The sequence below is a fragment of the Dermochelys coriacea genome, chromosome 3, assembly GCF_009764565.3.
Source record: "Dermochelys coriacea isolate rDerCor1 chromosome 3, rDerCor1.pri.v4, whole genome shotgun sequence".
Classification (NCBI taxonomy): Eukaryota; Metazoa; Chordata; order Testudines; family Dermochelyidae; genus Dermochelys; species Dermochelys coriacea.
This window is the reverse complement of record NC_050070.1, coordinates 32,184,631-32,204,923: the sequence shown is the minus strand read 5'-3', so window position 1 is coordinate 32,204,923 and position 20,293 is coordinate 32,184,631. Positions and strand designations below refer to the sequence as shown.

The 20,293-nt window shown below is 42.6% G+C and overlaps 1 protein-coding gene across 6 annotated transcripts in view; it reads right to left on the bottom strand.

Annotated features, from left to right (window-relative positions):
• MBOAT2 (membrane bound O-acyltransferase domain containing 2) overlaps positions 1 to 20,293 on the bottom strand; it is a 194,984-nt gene that overhangs the window by 10,212 nt on the left and 164,479 nt on the right. For 5 of the 6 annotated variants that reach the window (XM_038396463.2, XM_043510276.1, XM_038396467.2 and 2 more), the window contains 4 exons: positions 17,722 to 17,825; positions 17,248 to 17,312; positions 14,925 to 15,057; positions 98 to 249 (listed from right to left, as the gene is read on the bottom strand). In XM_038396463.2, the coding sequence (XP_038252391.1) occupies positions 98 to 249; positions 14,925 to 15,057; positions 17,248 to 17,312; positions 17,722 to 17,825 (454 nt within the window). The remainder of the gene's footprint in view (positions 1 to 97; positions 250 to 14,924; positions 15,058 to 17,247; positions 17,313 to 17,721; positions 17,826 to 20,293) is intronic. The other variant, XM_043510274.1, reaches the window with a different exon arrangement.

Below are 20,293 nucleotides of genomic sequence, written 5' to 3'. Positions count from 1 at the left end.
ATTTTTATCACCACTCAAAGGAGATCTTCTGCCACAAGAATAATTTAACTTGCCTCTGAGTTCAGTGATTTTTAAAAAACCCGTGAAGTGTACTTACCTGTAAAACATGAAAGAGGGTTTTACAGAGAGCAGCACAAATGGCACAACTGTGTAACTTATTGCTACTTGAGTTGCTATCCATGTGATGACATCGTAACATAATTTAACAGGAGGAGATTCAACAAAGTAGTGTCTAATGTTGTTTCTCATCTAAAAAAAAAACAGATAACAGTAATCAGTATTAGTAACTAAAACGTTGTTATTGAGAGCTAGTTTTATTGTATTTTGTTTGTTCCATTGCCATGAAAGCCCTCAGGCACTAAAGACTTCATCTTATCTCCAGTCTCTTTCCTCTTCTCACTTTGTCCTGAAGTACACCTGATGGGGAAAGGGTTTCATATACTTTATGCTGAGACAAGGAACCTGTTGGAAAGAAGATTCCAATGCCACTCTATATGTAAGTCAAAGGATTCATCCAAGAACACTGCAGCTGGTACATGTGCATCCAAACCATACCCAGCATCCACTGGCCTAGGGTACAGATAGCTTGCACACCTGGCCTTCAGCTTACCATGCATTATCTGGCCTAGGAATTTAGTATTAGAATTTAGTATTTTCAATATTTCCAATCTAAATTGAGACTTCTTGTCCGATTGAAACAGCCTTGTTTTACAGTAAGTGACATCTAATTTTCTGTAAATGTACATTTGTGAATAATATGAAAATAGAATACTTCAGCAAAAGTCTCCTTATGGTAAGCCATTCCCATACACTCATTGACAGGATTACAGTCCAAAGCATTAAAAAGCATCCTGTTTGATCTAAATGTAAGAAATTTTAATTGTGTATTTCAGAAGTCTCAATAATGTAGTAGTTAATATAACAAAATATGTACATAACACATTCACACACAGCTCCTGTAAGTTTCTTTGAGAACCTTGTGTAACCCAGGGATCTCTTGGTGCTAGGGTTGCCAACTTCCTGTTTGCCTTCTCCGAGGCCCCACACCCTGCTTACTCCATTTACCACCCCCCAACACTGTCGCTCACTCTCCCCATCCTAACTCACTCGCTCATTTTCACCGGGCTGGGGCAGGGGGTTGAGATGTGGGAGGAGGTGAGGGCTCTGGTTAGGGCGTGTGGGCTCCAGGGTGGGGCCAGAAATGAGTAGTCCATGGTGTGAGAGGGTGTCTGGAGTGGAGCCAAGGGATTCAGAGTATGGGAGGGGGCTCTGGGCTGGGGGTGCGGGTTCCAGGGTGGGGCCAGAAATGAGGGGTTCAGGGTGTGGCAGGGGGCTCCTGGCTGGGTCAGGGGGTTGGCGTGCACGGGGCGGGGGTGAGGGTTCCGGCTGGGTATGCAGGCTCTTGTGTGGGGCCAGGGATGAAGAATTTGAGGTGCAAGAGGGGGCTCCGGGCTGGGGCAGGGGGTTGGGGTATAGGGGTTGTGAGGGCTCCAACTTGGGGTGCAGGCTCTGGGGTGGGACTGGGCATGAGGGCTTTGGGGTGTAGGAGTGTGCTCTGGGCTGGGACCGAGGGGTTCAGAGGGCAGGAGGGGGATCAGGGCTGGGGAGGGGATTGGGGAACGGAAGGGGGTCATGGGTGCAGGCCCTCACTGGCGCTTACCTCAGGCAGCTCCTGGAAGCAGCGGCATGCCCCCCCCCCGACTTCTAAGTGATGGTGCAGCCAGGCAGCTCTGCGCGCTGCCCCATCTGCAGGCGTCACCCCCGCAGCTCCCATTGGCCGTAGTTCCTGGCCAATGGGAGCTGCAGAGCTGGAGCTTGTGGCCCCCTGGCTGTCCTTACAAGTAGGAGCCAGAAGGGGGACATGCCATTGCTTCCAAGAGCCATGCAGAGCCATGGCAGGCAGGGAGCCTGCCTTAGCCCCACTGCTCTGTCAACTGGACTTGTAACAACCTGGTCAGTGGTGCTGACCAGAGCCGCCAGGGTCCCTTTTCGACCAGGTGTTCCGGTGGAAAACTAGATACCTGACAACCGTATTTGGTGCCAACTGACAGAGTTCACAGGGGTGCATAAGGGTTACGGGGTTTTGGGAGCAAAGGTATATTTAGGATTGAGAGAAACCTGCTGTGAATTTTAAGTGTCTGGTCTGATCACGTTTAACAGCATAAGCGTAAGTAGAACTGTGCATGTGTAAAATTATAGAGTAATCATGTTTAGTGTTGTGCATGCGTAACAAATTTCAGAGAAATCATGTTTGTGAGTGTGGCAGGGTGGACTAGGTCTGGAGGCACCCTGCTGGAGACCTCGTGGCCCTGTATCACCCTGTCCCAGAACAAAGCAGCAAGAAGTCCTCCAAACAGTCTAGAGTGGCTGCCGAAGAGCGGCCAATCGGAGGGGCTGCTGGAGCAACCAATAAGGGGCCAGAAAGGCCAGATAAAAGGCAAACAGCAGAGCAGAGCCTTCAGTGACTGTGTGGAGCTTGACAAGGGAGGATGGAGAACCTGGCCGATTAGACAAACGGTAGGACTGTAGCTAGCTCACCAGACAGAACAGAGTGCAACAACAGGCTACCAAAGATCAGGTGTCTGTCTGGATAGAATAGCAGTGAAGCCGTCAAAAGGTCAGTGTGGGCAGGCTGAGCCTGGGGGACTCAGCATAAAACCTAGCCAGACAAGGTTGTTGGTCTGGTAGCAGACTGAGCCGAGGGAGGGCTGCTGAAAAGGACACCAGTTGAGATGTGACCCGGTGTGCCTAGGGCAGTCCTCACTAGAAATGCCAAGGTCAGGGCAGGCTGTAAAAGGGAGAGCAGATACCCACCAGTCTTGGGAGTAACACTGAATTTAAAGTCACAAACTGTGCTTCTGATTCCCCACACTGGTTATCAAAAAGCAAAAAAAGAAATCATACAGCCCCCTTATTGCATTCCAGTTCTCTGGCTCCCAATCAGCACCTAGGTGCAGTACAGTGAGAAGTTATTTAAAAAAACTCTGCTCACATATACAAAATGTTCTTCTGACCCCAAAGGGTCGGCCACTTTGCCAGGTCAGCATAGGTTTGGATCTTACCCAAAATACCATGCTGCCAGCCAATCCTTTAGTGTCTAAAACTAAAGGTTTGTTGTTAAGAAAGGGGGGGAACAAGCACAAAAAGAGAGATGTTAAATGGTAAAGCAGTCACATACATACAAAGACTTCAAAGTCCATATTTCAGGTTCCTAGCAGTATTGGTGAGTTTGCTGGCTTGAAACTCCTTCTGGAACACATCCACAGCTTGGATGGGTCATTCAGTCCTTTGTTCAGAGCTTCATTTGTAGAAAGCTTACTCCAGAGGTAAGAAGCAGGACTGAAGACAAAATGGAGAAGATGCAGCTGCCTTTTATAGTCTTTTGCCATGCAGCTTGTATTTCTTTTGTTACAAACACAAGCTGCCCACACATGGCCTGGAAGCCTTAGAGTTCTGTCCATAGGCATGCCCTTGCATGCCTTGCTGAGTCATAAAATGTAGCCTTTGCCCTCTCTCAATAGGTCAATTGTATAGCTGATGTCCCTTGATGGGCCATCAAGAAGTCTATGCAGTGCTAATGCCAATCTGTCTGGGGGTGTCACCCAGACACACAGCACAAATTTGAACTACAGACCTACCATACATGTAACTTATAATACAAAGGTGATGCAAACAAACAAGATTACCATATCTGGCAAATTATAACATTTTTGCATATACCTTACATGGCATATCTGATTGCAATTTCACAATATTGGTATTCATAATATCCTAAAGTGTCCCACAAATTCCATACAGCATCACAGAGGGTACTAAGATGGGCCCCGGCTAGGTGTCAGAAGAAGGCAGTGCCTCTGGGAAGAAGCCTAAGAGCTACAGCCCCATACCAGGGCTGAGATAAGAACTCGGGATGACATACCCTGGAAGGGGGGACCATGTGTGTGGCTCGACCAGAGGGCTAAACTACGAAAGACCAGCTGAGAGAACCAGCGGCCGGGGGCTCCTCACAAGAGGCAGGTACCATCCTGAGGTAAGACCAAAAAAGAAAAGCAGGCTCATGCCTAACCGAGAGAAAGGGGGCCATCCATGATAGGTGGGTTCCCCTCCCCATGAAAAGAACTGTGTTTGCAGGCACTGTCGGCTAGAGAAAAGGGGGCACACACAAGAAGTGGGTGCTGATCCCATTACAGTGAGAAAAAGAAAAGATGACTAATACACACATACTTATATAAATAAGAAAAGATAACAGAGTTATAAATAAGTGAGTGTAACAAAGGGAGGTTGAAGCTATATTGTGTGGTGCTTGAGGCGACTGTGATGAGATCATCCTGATGAGTTTCCCATTCTTAAGTAACCACTAACTGCTGAGTGTTTTGCCTGAATAAAGATTTGTTAGACACATCTTGAGTAAGGAAAAGGAGTACTTGTGGCACCTTAGAGACTAACAAATTTATTAGAGCATAAGCTTTCGTGAGCTACAGCTCACTTCATCTAATGCATCTGATGAAGTGAGCTGTAGCTCATGAAAACTTATGCTCTAATAAATTTGTTAGTCTCTAAGGTGCCACAAGTACTCCTTTTCTTTTTGCGAATACAGACTAACACGGCTGCTACTCTGAAACCTATCTTGAGTAAGGGAATCACAAACCAACACTGAGGTCCCCGGGTCTGGTAGCTACATACGAATTTGCCAAAGACCATCAAAAATTCTCTACTGAAAGCCTGTTTCACACTGATAATCATAATAGTTGTGAAATGTACATACAGATGATATGTAAGGAGTTACGTGTGTGTATATATATACTGAAAACTGTGGTTTTAAGGTATGTAAACATGTTCTATTCAGTCAAGTCAGACTGAGATTTGTTTACAGGTCATAAAATGAGATAAACTAAGCAGTGGATCCTAAAACCTGATTTCCCTTTTCCCCCACTCTCATCCCCCTCTCATATTCTTCCTCAACCTCTTCCTTTCTTTAGGTTCATTCCCCTTACACACAAGCATGCGTTGTCTTTATCTCTCACATCATTAAAAATATCCATCGTGAACTCCACTTCCCTTTCCAACTATTGCCTGATCTTCCTTCTCTTCTTCATCTGACATGCTGGATAAAGTTTTCAAAACACTGAAATGTCTAAATCACTTTTGAAAATAGGATATAGGTGCCTAAGTGATATAGATTCCATTGAAAATTTTACTTGCTGTCTGTAATTGCCATCCGCAGTTTTTCCTTTTAGTTTCCATCTTGCCCTTCTTCAATCTGGCTTCTACCCTCTACATTCCACCAAAACTGCTCTCCCCCAGATCTCTAATGACCTCCTCTTGATGAAAGCTTGGGTTCTTTATCCTTGACCACCTTGACCTCTTGGAGATTTCTGACACTGTCAACCAGTCCTGACTTCTTGAAATTTTGTCCTCCATTGACTTTCGTAGCTCTCACTCTCACAATTTTTCCACCTCTCCAATTAGTCCTTCAGGGTCTCACCTGTTGGGTTATCTTCCTTCTCCCCCCTCCTATTCTGAGGAGGCATCCCACAACTCTGTAATTAATCCACAAGTCTGGCTCTATCAGTTTTATGCTACTAACTCACAAATCTACCTTTCTACAGATGAGCTATCCTCCTCCTACTAAGACAGCATATCTGTCTGCCTTTCTAATATTTCTCTATAGACGTCCAATTGTCATCTTAATTTGAACGTGGCCCAAACTGAGCTTTGCTCTTTCCTCTCAAGCCTTTCCCTTCTCCATCATTTTTCACATCACCCACCTCCTAGTCACACAAGCACTTAAACTAAGAGTCATTTTGATTTTCTCTCTACACCCTCCGTTCAAACTCTGTGTAAACACTGCAGATTTTTCTACAGAATATCTAAGATCCAACCTTTCTTCTTTCCACACACCTTAACTCTCACCCAGGCCCTCATCTCTCACCTTGACTATGGGAACCTCCTCCCTAAGAGCACCCCAGTGCCCGGGGGGCAAGAGGCTCACTGGTATCAGACAGTGAGTTTCAGCTGGTCTGACCAGTTTAGTTCACTTACGTCATAATCTGTATCTAATAGGTGTTGTGTAAGGTGTAATTGGAAAACCAATAAATTAATTATCATTACTATTGCATTGTGCGTATATGGTAAATCCCCAAAGGACTGTACAAATGTGAAAGAAATATGGGACTAAATGTGTATGAACCAGATAAGTCTGGGGAGTGGGTAAATAAATTTTTCCAGACAAAGAAAAGACCAATGCCTCCATCCAGGTGCAATCACAGACAAATGACAGAGTCATTCATTGGTACATCAGAGGCTGCATGGACAAGTCAATTTGCATTGTAGAAAGCACCAGCAGTGAAAAAGAAATATGGAACCCTCTCCATCATACTCCCTGGCACCTTTCCCTACAGCAGGGGCACTTGAACTTTAAGGATACATTTTAAAAATTCACTGGACTATAAAAGAATCTCCTAGTGACTGTTCACCTCAGAAGACAAAGGAACTGAGCACTTAGGACTTTGTGGAACATCCTGAGTAAGGCAGTGGTCAGCCATCTTGCTGGAAGGAAGTGTGGTAAGAATCTTAACAAAACTATGGTCTTGGTTCAAGGTAAGTCTTAGTCACTGGAGCGTGTTTTTTACTTTTATTTATTGGTAGCTATTTCTGACCTTAACCATCATAATTTCTCTTTACAGGAGCAATGTACCTTATTACTCCTCTGAGTGTTCCAGGTGAGGGCTGGACATTTCAGGGCAGATAATTTTGTAGTAATTCAGGACTGGGTGTGTGCTGGACTAGTAATAACCAAGGGTACGGGAGACCAGAGTGTGGCTATAGTGTAACAAACAGTCTTCTGGAGTCAGAGCTGCTGAACAGGGCTGCTCAACACACGGACACTTAGAGTGCATGCATGTATGCTGACTGGGACAGCAGCCAGACAGGGAGCTACAGCAGCAGAGCATTTTAAGGCACTGAGGGTTACAAGACAAGCCATGACAACCTCTCACTGGTCTGGGTTGAACTTCAAATCATGGCATTCCCCCCCCCCCCGACCCTCCTTACTGTGACAAATGCCATCTTGCCCTTCTCAAACCCATTCAAAACTCTGCTGCCAAGATCACATTCCTGGATTCTTGTTGTGACTAAGCCATACTGGCTTACCTCCACTGACTTCCTGTTCTCCACAGCAAACACACAACAACTACTCAAAAAAACCCACAACAACCTTTAAAGCCCTTCATTGTTTAACCCTGCAATTCTAATAAAGAACGGAGCGACTGATTTGCATCTCAGCTGTGCCAACGATCCCAGCCCCTATCATTTAGTCCAGTTTTCTTTCAAGAACTTTTGTGTTTCTTCCAATGTGGCTCCTTCAGCATGACAGGAGGAGCTCCTTTTAAAATACCATAAGGTAACTATGCTGTCATCCTTCACATCCTTCAAGACTCATCACCTCAGACATGATGTCAATTAAACACTTGACAACTACAGTTGGTGTCCTGAAACTACTACTTACTATACCAAACAATGTCACTGTTGCTTTGTCCTCCCCATGCTCCCTGTTGTATGTTCTTTGTTTTGCTGTTGTATGCACACTTGCTGTGTTTTGTTATTGCTTAGATTGTAAACTCTCTGCAGCAAGAATGTGTTTTTTTTTTCCCTTCCCCCTCTTTCATTATGGATGGATAGTGAGTGCCTAGCTAGCACACAGTGGAGGCTTGATCTCTGGGGCCCCTATGGATCACAAGAAAACAAATGAGTACTGTGGATGACATTTAAAACACAGTCTGGAAAAAAGTATGCAATTTTTAGTAAAACGAAATTCTAGTACCATAAGTCAGATATAAAGTACCCATTAGATCATATAGTCCAGAACCTGCCCAAGCACAATTGTCCTGTACATACATCTTGTGCTTTGAACAGCATAGTTTTACATTTTTCTATGGATTAGGCTTCCACCACTTCCTTGGGAATATGATTATTCCAGTTTCTCCTTCCCAATAAGCTACTGCAATCTTTTACGTGTGTATGCAAGTATTTTGGACAATTTTTTGTGGATGCTATTTGTTGATTACTTACTTAAGTACTCTGCAAACAAATGTATAACATACTAGATTTGTTGCCTGACCCTTTTTGAGGTTAATGATGTTTGAATTGATGGCCAATTGATCTAACTATGATGAAGTTCTTACCCCAGAATCAGTCTACAGAGAAGTAACACTACAGAGTTCAATATCTTGTGGAGAGTCTCCAGGTGGATGACAAGGACACTCACACTGAGGGCAAAGTAAAACCTTAGATATCTTTATTGAAATAATGAACAAAGACAGAAAGGACCCAAGTCTCATAAAAAGGTAGAAATAATACAATATTGGAATTATCTGTGGTAGCATTCTTTGCATAAGCTCTTTAGAATTGCATACTCAAACCCTTCCTTGAGGACTTGGTGGTAAGAGACAAAGGGGTCAGCCCTGACTCTGGTATGCATGCCATAGTGTCTGATGGTCCAAGTTCCTCAATGAATTGAAGGAACAAGTAGTGGAAAGTAGACAGGGATGGAAGAAGCCCAGAAAAGAACAAGCCCCAGACCACATGGTTGCTGCCCTGTTATAAGGCTTGAACATCATCTGCTCATGTTCAGTCTTCCATACCTAAATTTAGCCTTTTCACCCACATAATATTGAGGTGTAATTTCTCTGTAGGTTAACATATTGATACGTGTAACTGCCATCTTAGCTCATTATCATACACATCACCCCTTGCTTAAGCAGATTTGTGGTTATTACTTCCATGTTCTTTATGGTAGCATTTACTGGTACATTCTAACTCCTACCATTGAGCAAGCTCTCCTAACTTCCCAAAAGGGAAAGATAACCTGTGATAGGGCATCTGCCCCACACTGGTAGAGAAAGGGTTAAAAGCATCCCTGAGGAGGCTGTGCAGCAGACAGCCAATCAGAGAGGGGCTGCAATGAGCATCCAATTAGGGCAGAGCAGGCCCATATATAAAGAGAGCTGTAGGGCAGAGGGGGCAGTTCCCTCTTGGAAGCCCAGGGAGAAAGGACTGGGTCCCTGAAGGGCTAAGGGAACTGCCAGCACCGTGGACAGAACAAGGCTGGGCTGGGCTGGGCTGGGTCAGGTCAGGGGAGCGAGAGGGATCTCCAGCCTGACTGGCTGAAAGACTAAAGCCCAGATAGGGCTATGGGGAAGTGGCCCAGGGAAATGGAGGGCGGGGGCTGAAGGAGACGCAGCACATGGCTGCTGCCTAAAGGGTCTCTGGATCGGGACCTAGAGTAGTGGGAGGGCCCAGGTCTCCTTTCCTGCTCCATTGCCCCCACTTGCCACTGAAAGGAGTGGCCAGTGAAAGGCTGCAGTTTGCCACGGAGGCGAGTGGCTAGACGGGGCAGTTGTTCCCCTGGAATGGGGGGGAGGGGGGAATGGAATGGGGCATGGCGGGACGGCTGTGTCCTGAAGAGGATGCTGCGATCCTTGAGGTGATGCGGATCCAGTGCAGAAATGATGGTGAAGAGACTGAGCTAATTCCCAGAACGACCAGCAGGAGGCGCCATGGTGGTGAGTCAGCACAATTACATAACCATTAAGCCATTTATCTAAGCCAAGGGTTATGGCATACTTAACGACCCTTATGCTAATTTATGCTTAAACTAATGTTTTACAGGATACAGACCTGTAGGTTTCTTGCATTACAATTGAATATAATGAAAGCAGCTAACTATAATGAAGGCAAGTCAGGGAATAATAGGCAAGCTTGCCCTACAGGCTTCAGATTTTAACAGCCACTGTTAAATATTTAAACACTGTATTAATCCATAGTATAAATTTATCACATTTAAAGAAATATGCAAAAAGTACTATGAAAAAAATTAGTCATATTAAAAGCTTTGTGATTCCAAGACCTTGTCAGCACTGGATGGCTCTCATAAGTTTATTCAGGGCCACAAGGTTAAGCTGACAGCAGTGAGGACTGATTCGGGAGGTTTCTAGTTCAACACATAGGTGGCAGGATATATTTGGGTTCTCATTTTTTGGGCTAAAAGTTGAAGTCTGTAGGGCCAGAAATTGCACAGCATGTTGAGAGAGTAGAAGATGGAGCATTTTTGAAGTCTTGGGCCTTAGCTATGGGAAAGGGCAGAAAAATTCTTTCTTCCTGTAATGTCCACAAAGTCACAGTTAACAAAACTAATCAGGCTGCTCACCACTTAGAACAATCTGGCTGTCTCATATTAGCCCAGACCTGTAGAAGAACTCTGTGTAAATTGGAAAGCTGAAGCTGGTCCAATAAAAGACATTACCTCACCCACCTTATCTCTCTAATTGGGAAAGAGTTGTACGTATCTTAGGAGATTTTTCTACCTATTTGGGGATAAATTCTATCAGTATTTGGACAGTATTGTCTAGAAAATGGTTGACTTGTGGCTGGATGAAACAATCACTGGATGGCCCATCACTCTCACAGATCTTGGGAGACAGGCCAGTCCTTGCTTACAGACAGCCCCCCAATCTGAAGCAAATACTCACCAGCAACCACACAACAGAACCACTAACCCAGGAACCTATCCTTGCAACAAAGCCTGTTGCCAACTCTGTCCACATAACTATTCAGGGGACACCATCATAGGGCCTAATCACATCAGCCACGCTATCAGAGGCTCGTTCACCTGCACATCTACCAATGTGATATATGCCATCGTGCCAGCAATGCCCCTCTCCCATGTACATTGGTCAAACTGGACTGTCTCTACGTAAAAGAATGAATGGACACAAATCAGACGTCAAGAATTAGAACATTCAAAAACCAGTTGGAGAACACTTCAATCTCTCTGGTCACTCGATTACAGACCTAAGAGTGGCTATCCTTCAACAAAAAAAGCTTCAAAAACAGACTCCAACGAGAGACTGCTGAATTGGAATTAATTTGCAAACTGGATACAATTAATTTACGCTTGAATAAAGACTGGGAGTAGATGTATCATTACACAAAGTAAAACTATATTTCCCCACTCCTACTGTTCTTGTACAGTGCTGGAAATGGCCCACCTTGATTATTACTACAAAAGGTCCCCCCCACCCCACCCCGCTCTTCTACTGGTAATAGCTCACCTTTCTTGATCACTCTTGTTACAGTCTGTATGGTAACACCCATTGTTTCATGTTCTCTGTGTATATAAAATCTCCCCACTATATTTTCCACTGTATGCATCCGATGAAGTGAGCTGTAGCTCATGAAAGCTTATGCTCTAATAAATTTGTTAGTCTCTAAGGTGCCACAAGTACTCCTTTTCTCCATATCGTTGAGTACTGACTGTTTTTACCTACTGAGGATCAGTGACCTACAATAAGCAATATGCAGTCATGCCCCTCATGGTTATTAAAGACAAGCAGAGTGGAAGGGTTAGGATTATTATTGACAAATACTGTTAACACTTTCTTATGGAAGGGCAAGATGCCCGCTTCCCTCTAATGAATAGTAGTTTGTCCTTTGTCTTCACTTAGATCATTTTGCCAGTTACCGACCTGTACCGTCAGATTTTGTATGTTTGTGGTTTTTTGGAGGGGTAGTGGTGATAAAGCAGTTCTTCTATCATCTGCAGCCTTCTTACAGACCCCTTTCAAACTGGCTTTGAATCTAGGTACAGGCAGTTTTTGCTTCCCTGTCATATCTCAAAAAACAACTGCAACAAAACATGCTCTTGTGAATTTGTAAATTACTTTACATCCTGAGATCTTGAGTGTCATTTTAAGCCAAGGTTAAATATTCATATTTCAGTTACAATTCCCATAAAAAAGTGTGGTTATAAATTGTACCTGCAGCATACTATTATGGCAATTGTAACACATACTAAGGTCTAAATGCACAAACAGAGAGAAAAAGCACACAAAGTATATTTTAAATGATTATTCTTTCATTGGCCAAAGAGCTGCTTCTTAATGACAGAGACACCCCTTGAGGGAGGGAGGGGTCATGGTACAGGCACTGGCATTTTCATTTGCCCAGGGGTGCTCATCTCCTGCTCAGCCCCAGGCCTCACCCCCACTCCACCCCTTCCCCCAAGCCCCACCTCCGCCCTGCTTCTTCCCACCCAGTTCCGCCCCCTCTCCCAAGGCCCCACCCTGCCTCTTTCCATCCTGCCTTTTCCCACCCAGTTCTGCCCCCTCCCCTGAGCATGCCCCATCCCCCCTCCTCCCCTTCCCTCTCAGTGCCTCTTGCACACCTTGAAACAGCTGATCACGGCTGCTGGGAGGGAAGGGGAGGAGTTGATCAGTGGGGCAGCCGGCAGGTGGGAGGTGTTGGGGGGGGGGGAGGGAAGCTAGCTGCCGTTAGGTGCCAAGCACCTGCTAATTTTTTTTTTCTGTGTGCGCTCCAGCCCTGGAGCACCCATGGAGTTGGCGCCTATGGCAGAGCATGAAAGAGCTCATTACAGGTGAGTTGGCCCAGCTGCAGGGTCAGTTACAGTAATATCCCTTAAGAACCTCACAAGACTGGAAGATCAGTGTACTTTCATTCCATCCTACCCCACTCCCCTGTCACACCTCTTACCCTTGGTTGGTTACCTTTTCCAACAAAAGAGTTTTCCTTCACAAGGGGTATTACTTATCACCAGAATCCTGTCCCTTTGTGCCACCTGAGCAGTGCAACAGTGTCACATCATAGTGGATAATCTGGCCATGGGCATAATGCCCTGTGCACATGACTCAAAAGAACTCCTAAACCCAAATCTTGGGATTATATACATTTCTTCCATGGTCTTAGAAAAGTCATGCCGCTCTGTTTCAGTCAATACTGAAATGAGATTAAGGCTTTCTTATCTCACAGGATTATGAAGATTGTTGAAGATGAAAAAGTGCTATACAATTACTACATATGATTATCATGATTGTCATATCCTGTTCAATGAAATGCCTCAGCAAGTTTCCTCCCAACATCACACCCATCACAGAATTGTGTGGAGCCTGTGTTGAACAGGAAGATATGGTCCACTTCCTCTCCCACTCTCCAAAGATGCCATGTTTTAATGATGCAATAAAAAATAAGGGCTTTTTTTTAAAAAAAAGTATATATTATACATAAACAATTGTACCTTTAATTTGTATGCACAACTACAACTGCACGTGAAAAATTCAAGTAACCAAGTTACTTATATGGCTCCCATCAACATAATACCTGAGTGCCTCACAATCTTAAGTTTTTATCCTCACAACCCCACTGTGAGGCAGGAAGTGCTATATTCCATTTTACAGAAGGGAATGGGGGCACACAGAGGCTAAGTGACTTGACCAAGGTCACAAAGGAAGTTTGTGGTAGAGCAGGGAATTAAACCCAAGTCTCCCCAAATCCTAAATTAGCATCCTATCCATTGGGCCATTCATCTGCTTTAGTTGTTCAAGAAAATGGTCAGTTATGCATCTACATGGCCATTTGTGCCAATCTGTAGTAAATTGAAGTAAATTAGTAAAATTGTATATGCAGTTTAAAAAAAATCAGCCCAAATTTATCATCCAAATTCTACAGAGTTAGCTGCATAGAAATCTAGGTTATTTACACTTGAAAGGATTAGATTTTAATTAGTAAATGTCATTAATAAGGAATTGAGAGGAAGGTGGTGATCACACAGAATCTGATATTTACTGTCCCTTGTTAAGTCTGTGAACTGACATGATAAAACACCTCAACCTGTTTTCGATAGTCAGTCAGTACTACTAAAATACTTGCACACAAACACAAGTTCTGAAAATTAGAGGGTTAAACATACCCGTGAGAGAGATGAAATATGGCAGTGAGGGATGCTCCACCAGAGAGTGGAGTGTTGCAATTTGTGCCAGGGAACTGTTCATGGGCCTTGTCTGGGGCTCTAGCTTTTGTATCAGCCTGGCTGAAAAGTGCAAAGATCCACCCCTCTAGTGGCAGGAAAGGGGAAGGGCATTTATGTCTATATACTGCTCCTCCAGAGACGGCTGTTAGGAAAGGGTCACAGCTGTAAAATGGGACAATAATGCTAACCCATGTTTGTAAAATGCTTTGAGATATATGGAGGAAAGTATTACATGTTTTATTAGTAGGAGGAGGAGTCTGATCAACTGAAGCTCCAGCTCCCACTAGCAGTTGGAAGGTGCAGAGAGTCTTCTGTTCCATCTCTCTCTCTCCCCTTCACAGTCTCCTGCCTGCTCTGATGGCAAAGAGGTCTCTGTTACTGTATCCCTCCCTGCTCAGCCTCCATTTTTGGGGTCCTCTTCCTCCTTGATTAACTCAAATACCGACTTTCCCAAGCAGCACTGTGACACTGACAAATTTCTTGACAGGTTTACTTCTTTAGTTTCTGGGTTTATTTTTCTGGATCCACAGGGTTCTGAATAGCAGCAGTAAAACTGACCCGAATCTTATTAACGTCACTCTGCTGTTGCTTGGCAGAACTCTGAGCAGCAAATGTACTAGAGACGTTTGTCTGCTGGCTGAGGAGAACACTGCTTTACTTTAATAGCTTTACAAAAGTACCAAACACAAGTTTATTTTAAAATTATTAAATTCTACAGAAATTGTTAGCTTAGACCTCCAAACCCTAAGGAAAGATTCCTCCTCCTCACTGGCATGTAAATGACTTTTTAATATCACTTTAACTATCTCTGTTCACATCACAGTAATATTGTACGAGATCGTCAGTGCAGCTTGAGAACTTCACATGAAAGATGTGCTACAAATGCACTAACAGCAATGTAGTCCTTCCTCTCGTCTTTCCTCCCATCCCTCCCTTCTATTCATCACTCCCACTGCTGTTACATCTAAAATATAAATTATATTTTTTGGGCCCAGACTGTGTCTGAGTTTTCCTTGTGATATACACACCTGCGGGCATGGTAGCATAGTCACTTTGCTTTTACAAAACTAATTACTCATTAAAATACATGGTTGGTACTTACGGCTCGTGCTGCTAATGTCATTAGTACTCCTGTTAAAAATGTTAAATAATATCCTGGGTACACACCATGCCAAATAGCTGAAAGGATGAAGGTCTGGATCGTAGGACTGAAGGAAGCTCGCTCATAGCATACTCTAAGAAGCATAAATAACATAAAATAAACATATTAAAGGCAAAGGGTATAAGGGAGGGAAGATGATCAACAATAGTGCCAATAACCATTTAAAACCTAGCAAGCCATAGATTAAATAGCAGTTGCTATTTGATTACATAGTTCTATTGAATCTTGGATTTAAACATTAACATATTATGATTTACAGAAAATGCTGTAACTTTACTCTCAGCTTTGATACCAGATCTCAGTGCTACCATGTATGCTCCTTCACAATGGCATGACACCACTCCTCAAAGGCAGAACTCTACTGGCCAGCTACTATAGCTGGATGGGAAATGCATTATCTGTCTGAGAATTTTGAGATTTCAAAAAAAAAAAAAAAAAAAAAAAAAAAAAAAGTTCCCATCCCAAACTGGGATGAAAATGTTCATGTACCAAAAATCTGAAGAAATTCTGATTGCCTCAATTGAAATGTTTCATTGCAATAATTTCAAAACATTTAATTTCAATATTGACCTTTTGTTTCTTTAAGCCTTTTTTCTTCACTATAAATTAACTTAATTTTGAAATGAAGTCATTATGACCCCAAAACTGGAGCTTTTCCAGAAATAGGAAAACACAGAAATGGAGAAACACAGAAACACATCTCAACAATTTCAATTTTTTTTTCAAAATGAGAAACTTATTAAAACCAACCCTTTGCAGAAAACAGTTTTGGTTTTGACAAACTGGCATATTCTGATTAAAAAAGGTTTTGTTGAAAAATTCCCAACCAGCCCGAGTAGGGAGTACGTCTCTAGACCCTGAGCTATATGTGCGACTGCACCTTCTTGCTGACTTCTCTGATAATAAATTCTATGACGACATGAGTTTTGGCTTGCAAATAGGTGTTTACATTAGCAGACATAACTTGATCTTCCCTGCAATAAAATTTAAATTATTAAAACCATTTCTGCTTTTCAAGGATAGAACAAATGTTTGGGGAGGAAGGTGTACACCCTTACACACACTCCTCTTGTAAGGAGAGAAAATTTGAGGGATACACCTTACTTTCTGGAAGAGGCAGTTGCGGGTGTGTTCCACTATGAGACGAGCACGTTTACATTTGCTGGGAGCCCTTTCCCTGTTATGAGCAGTGTTGGACTTGGAGGGAGGAGTTCGATTAGACAGAGCAACTACAAAGTCAAAGAGCTCCTATTAGCATGTATGCCTTCCCTAATCACTGCACTAGATCTGGTATTACAGCAAGATTGTAATACTTGCACTGAGAATGAGTATCAATCTACTCTACAGGCTTTATTCCATATTTCCACCATACCATTGGAAAGGCATTGCTAATTCAAGAGGCCAATCCAGCAGAATACATAAGAATCAACCACAGGTTGCAGAAGACTGTAGTTACTGTCTTTACACAGGTTGTCTATTCAGAGATGCTAATCATCTTTTGAATAGTGCCAAAACTTAGGAAAGACATTTCACAACTAGAAGTGACTTCATAGAACAGGAATCTTATATAAATTAGCTTCTCCTGATTACCAACATCCTATTTCCTGGACCTGTGGCTATTAAGCTTCTGCAGTCCGAAGTGTTTAGTAAAGGCATATGTAAGGCTCCAAGATGTGGTCTACCCAGGCTGCCAGCTATTAATAAAGTTTTTCTGCTGAGGGGAAAATAGACCTGCCTCAATATAATTGCCAAGAAGGATGGCCATTTTCTGCCTTCTATTCACCTAGCTGAAGTGGTATGTTTCATTTGGCTCTATATTCATCCACCCTCACAATCATTTCAAGGGGGAACAGCAGGGAAGCATTAGCCCATTGGAAACCATCTCCTATTTCTGGCCAAGCCTGGGAACAATGAATCTACCATTTACACGAGGGAACTGAAGAAAACAATGTGCACACAGCATAATCTCCCAACAGCATTCTTATGTGGTTTAGAGCTTGCAGTGTAGTTTCTAGGAAGGGAGAGGATATAGACAGTTCCCATTCATAATACAGGGAAGATTCTGTGACTGGGTAGTTAAAGAAGATCATAGGGTCCTCCACAGGCCAGCAGCCAGAGGCAGATAACGCTATAATTAAAGCGTACCATCGATTATGCAGCTGCACTGGTTTAGAATTTCTAATAACACGTATTCATAGATTTTTAAAGATAAGTAATAAAGAAACTTCAAAGCAGAAAAGCTTTCTTTTAAGAAATACAATACCTTTTAAGCCAAAGAGCTGTTTGAATATTCCAGTTATCAAGAAACATCTTGAAACTTGTTGAAAACTGTAAAACCAAAACATTAATTATTTCTGCAAAACATAAAGACACCATATTAAAGAGTCATGCTGTATTTCAGAATAGTGTGATACACAAACCAAGTATTCTTTGGGGATGAGCTGAATAAGGACAGCAGGAAGTTACTTAACAGCTCTATTATGAGCCGGCTTTTATTCCTTCATTTGTAACTCTACATTTAGAGTGTTCATAATCACAAAAAAATTCCACAAGCTAGTTGGCTTGCAGAAGATATCCAAAATGTATGTGATTTGTCACTCCTTCCCCTATACACTGATTGTCACCTCTGATTTGTGACACCTTTGGAATCCTGAGAATAGAAAAAGCGTAAGACAATTTAATGCCTTTAAAATTTTCTACATGAGGACAATTTTATTTGAAAGAGCCATGAACAAACCTCTATATGCTCGATTCTTAGATTTGATATTAAATCCCAGCGTGATGCTCCATTTTTGTCATATCCTCTAAAACCAAACCCTGCTGCATTATTAATTGCATCTGCTGCAATGAAACAAGAGAAAACAATTGACGTAACTACATTACAAATATTGTGCATCCTACGACAAGTACTTTGTATACATGATCTGTTGTATTAATGTACTTTTTTGGCTGTATATTTAAATGTTTAGAAGCACCTAGAGTCACTGGATTAGGCACTTAACTATCAAGAGAAAAGAATAAGACAAATAAGGATATATGTTTGCAAACCAAGTTATTTTCAATCTTAAAATAATTTTTATAAAAAAAAGAAAAGCAAACAGGAATATAATACACCAGCAGTTTCACAATGTAGGCATCTTCTCCTATCAGTCCATTTATTTCTATTTGGTCCTTTCTTTCTACTTGGGAGAGGGTATCTTTGCCTTCCAGTATGCCTGTTTGATCAAACTGCCAGAGAAACCCATTCAAGCTCACTGTGATGCATGGTATTAACTACCACCCAAAGAGAAGAGAAAAATTGGAATTCGATCAGTTCTATTTTGAATATAAACTGAACTCAATTTAAGATTAGAAAGCACAGGCATATCCACTGGTTGCAGTGGTTTGAGAAAGTGTCCCAGTGTTAAGATGCCTTCCTTCACTTTGTGAGGGATACACAAGCTGAATCTGTAAACATAAAAATAAAAAATGTCTCACTGCATGATGTTTCAGATAGCATACCAAAGTCTGATGCTCTAAATATGTGCCTGTTAAAAATCAATCGGGAAAAATGAATTACTGAGAAAGACATGATTTCTAATGTGTACTCAAAATTTCTTCTAATAGTACAAGTCCTGATATCAGGACAGCCCACAGTTCTTTCTGATGATTCAGGGGCCCCTGAAGAAAAAATAGGGGAAGCAAAAGTGGCTCTGAAGAGGCAATATAATCCAAGTACTCCAATAGAGCTGGTGTGGCTGCGGTGGATTTGAGGATGAGCTCTCGCTACCTAGAAAATGCTTCATGCAGCAAGTGTAATATATAGCCTCTGACAGCTAAATTATTACCACTTGCCTTGTCATGGTGCAGGTGTTTTTCACTGAAAGTGGGGGCATGAAAGGCAGGCATCTGTTACCTTGTAACAAAATTGCTCCAGGCAGATGGGACTCATTTGCTGTGATATGCAGTCCACCTACAAGAAGGGATGCTGATTTCAAACCAAAAACGTCAGGCCTGAAAGCCAGTTTGTAAACGTTGTGCCTATCACACATGCTGTATGGGCCTTGGTCTTCAGGGAGTATACCAGTACCACGCTAGTACAACACTTACACCCCTGTAAGTGACTGACAATCTCTTCGCCTGATGCCTGTGGAAAATGGAGAAAGGCTACCACATTCTGGGCACATGTGGCTAAAGAAGTGAGACCATAGTGAGACTATGTTTGGCTTCCCTGAATACGGGAACAGTGCCTGGGAAATCAAGAGAAATAACTGAGATGTTGAAAAGAAGGAGAGTGCATATTGCCTGTATACAAGAGAAAAAATGAAAGGGATTAATATCCATGACCATCAGGGGAAGGCTACAAGATAATGTATCATTGTTCAGCAGCAAGGAGAAATGGAGAAGTTATAATCTTAGCAGAAATATAACAGGATAAGGTATGGACATCCAAAGGAAGAGTGACCAGCTGATGGAATTTAGAATAGCATTGAGTAGAGAATATTTAATGTTGTATGTGAATATATGTGCAGGTTGGTTGTATGATTGAGGAGAAGGAGGAATTCCACATAGTGCTGGACCAAGTGATAGGTGAAATACCACAAGCTGAGTGCTTGATTATGGGAGCAGATTGCAACAGACGTGTGGGGGAACACAGGGATAGGTACAATAATTGTCACAGAGGATATCGGTTTGTAACCAGAAATGAAACTGGTGAGGATAACTTAGAGTTAACCAGAGCCCATGGCCTGATTGATGCCAATATATACTTTGTAAAAAGGCGAAGCACTTAATTATATACAAGAGTGGTGCCACCAGCCCCAGATTGATTATTTTCTGACAAGAGGATGTGATAAAAAACATGAGACTGTAAAGTGATCCTGGGAGAATAGATTGAGGACAATATAGATTGCTTGTAATGGACTTCTGATTGAAAAGGCCAGTGGGGGACAAAAGACAAGTTGTGAAACAAAGGATAAAGCAGTGGAGGTTCACAGATAGGGAAGTTAGTCTGAGATTTAAGGATGAGATCTTTGGAGGTTGGACAATGACCAAATCGACCACACTGATACCAGTGAAGTTTGGGAGAAAATATCAAAACATATTATAGAAAATGCGCAAATGTGTGGCCAAATGAAAGGATGGAAATGTCATGGCAATGAGACATGGTGGTGATCCATCAATGTGCCAGAGGCAGTGAAGAAAGAAAGGTTTAAGCAACAGCAGAAAGTAAAAATGGTAGAAAGTTATGAGGAATGCAAGCTTGTAAAGGTAACAATACAAACAGCAGTTGCAGAAACTAAGGGTCAGATATTTAAAGACTTGTAAGC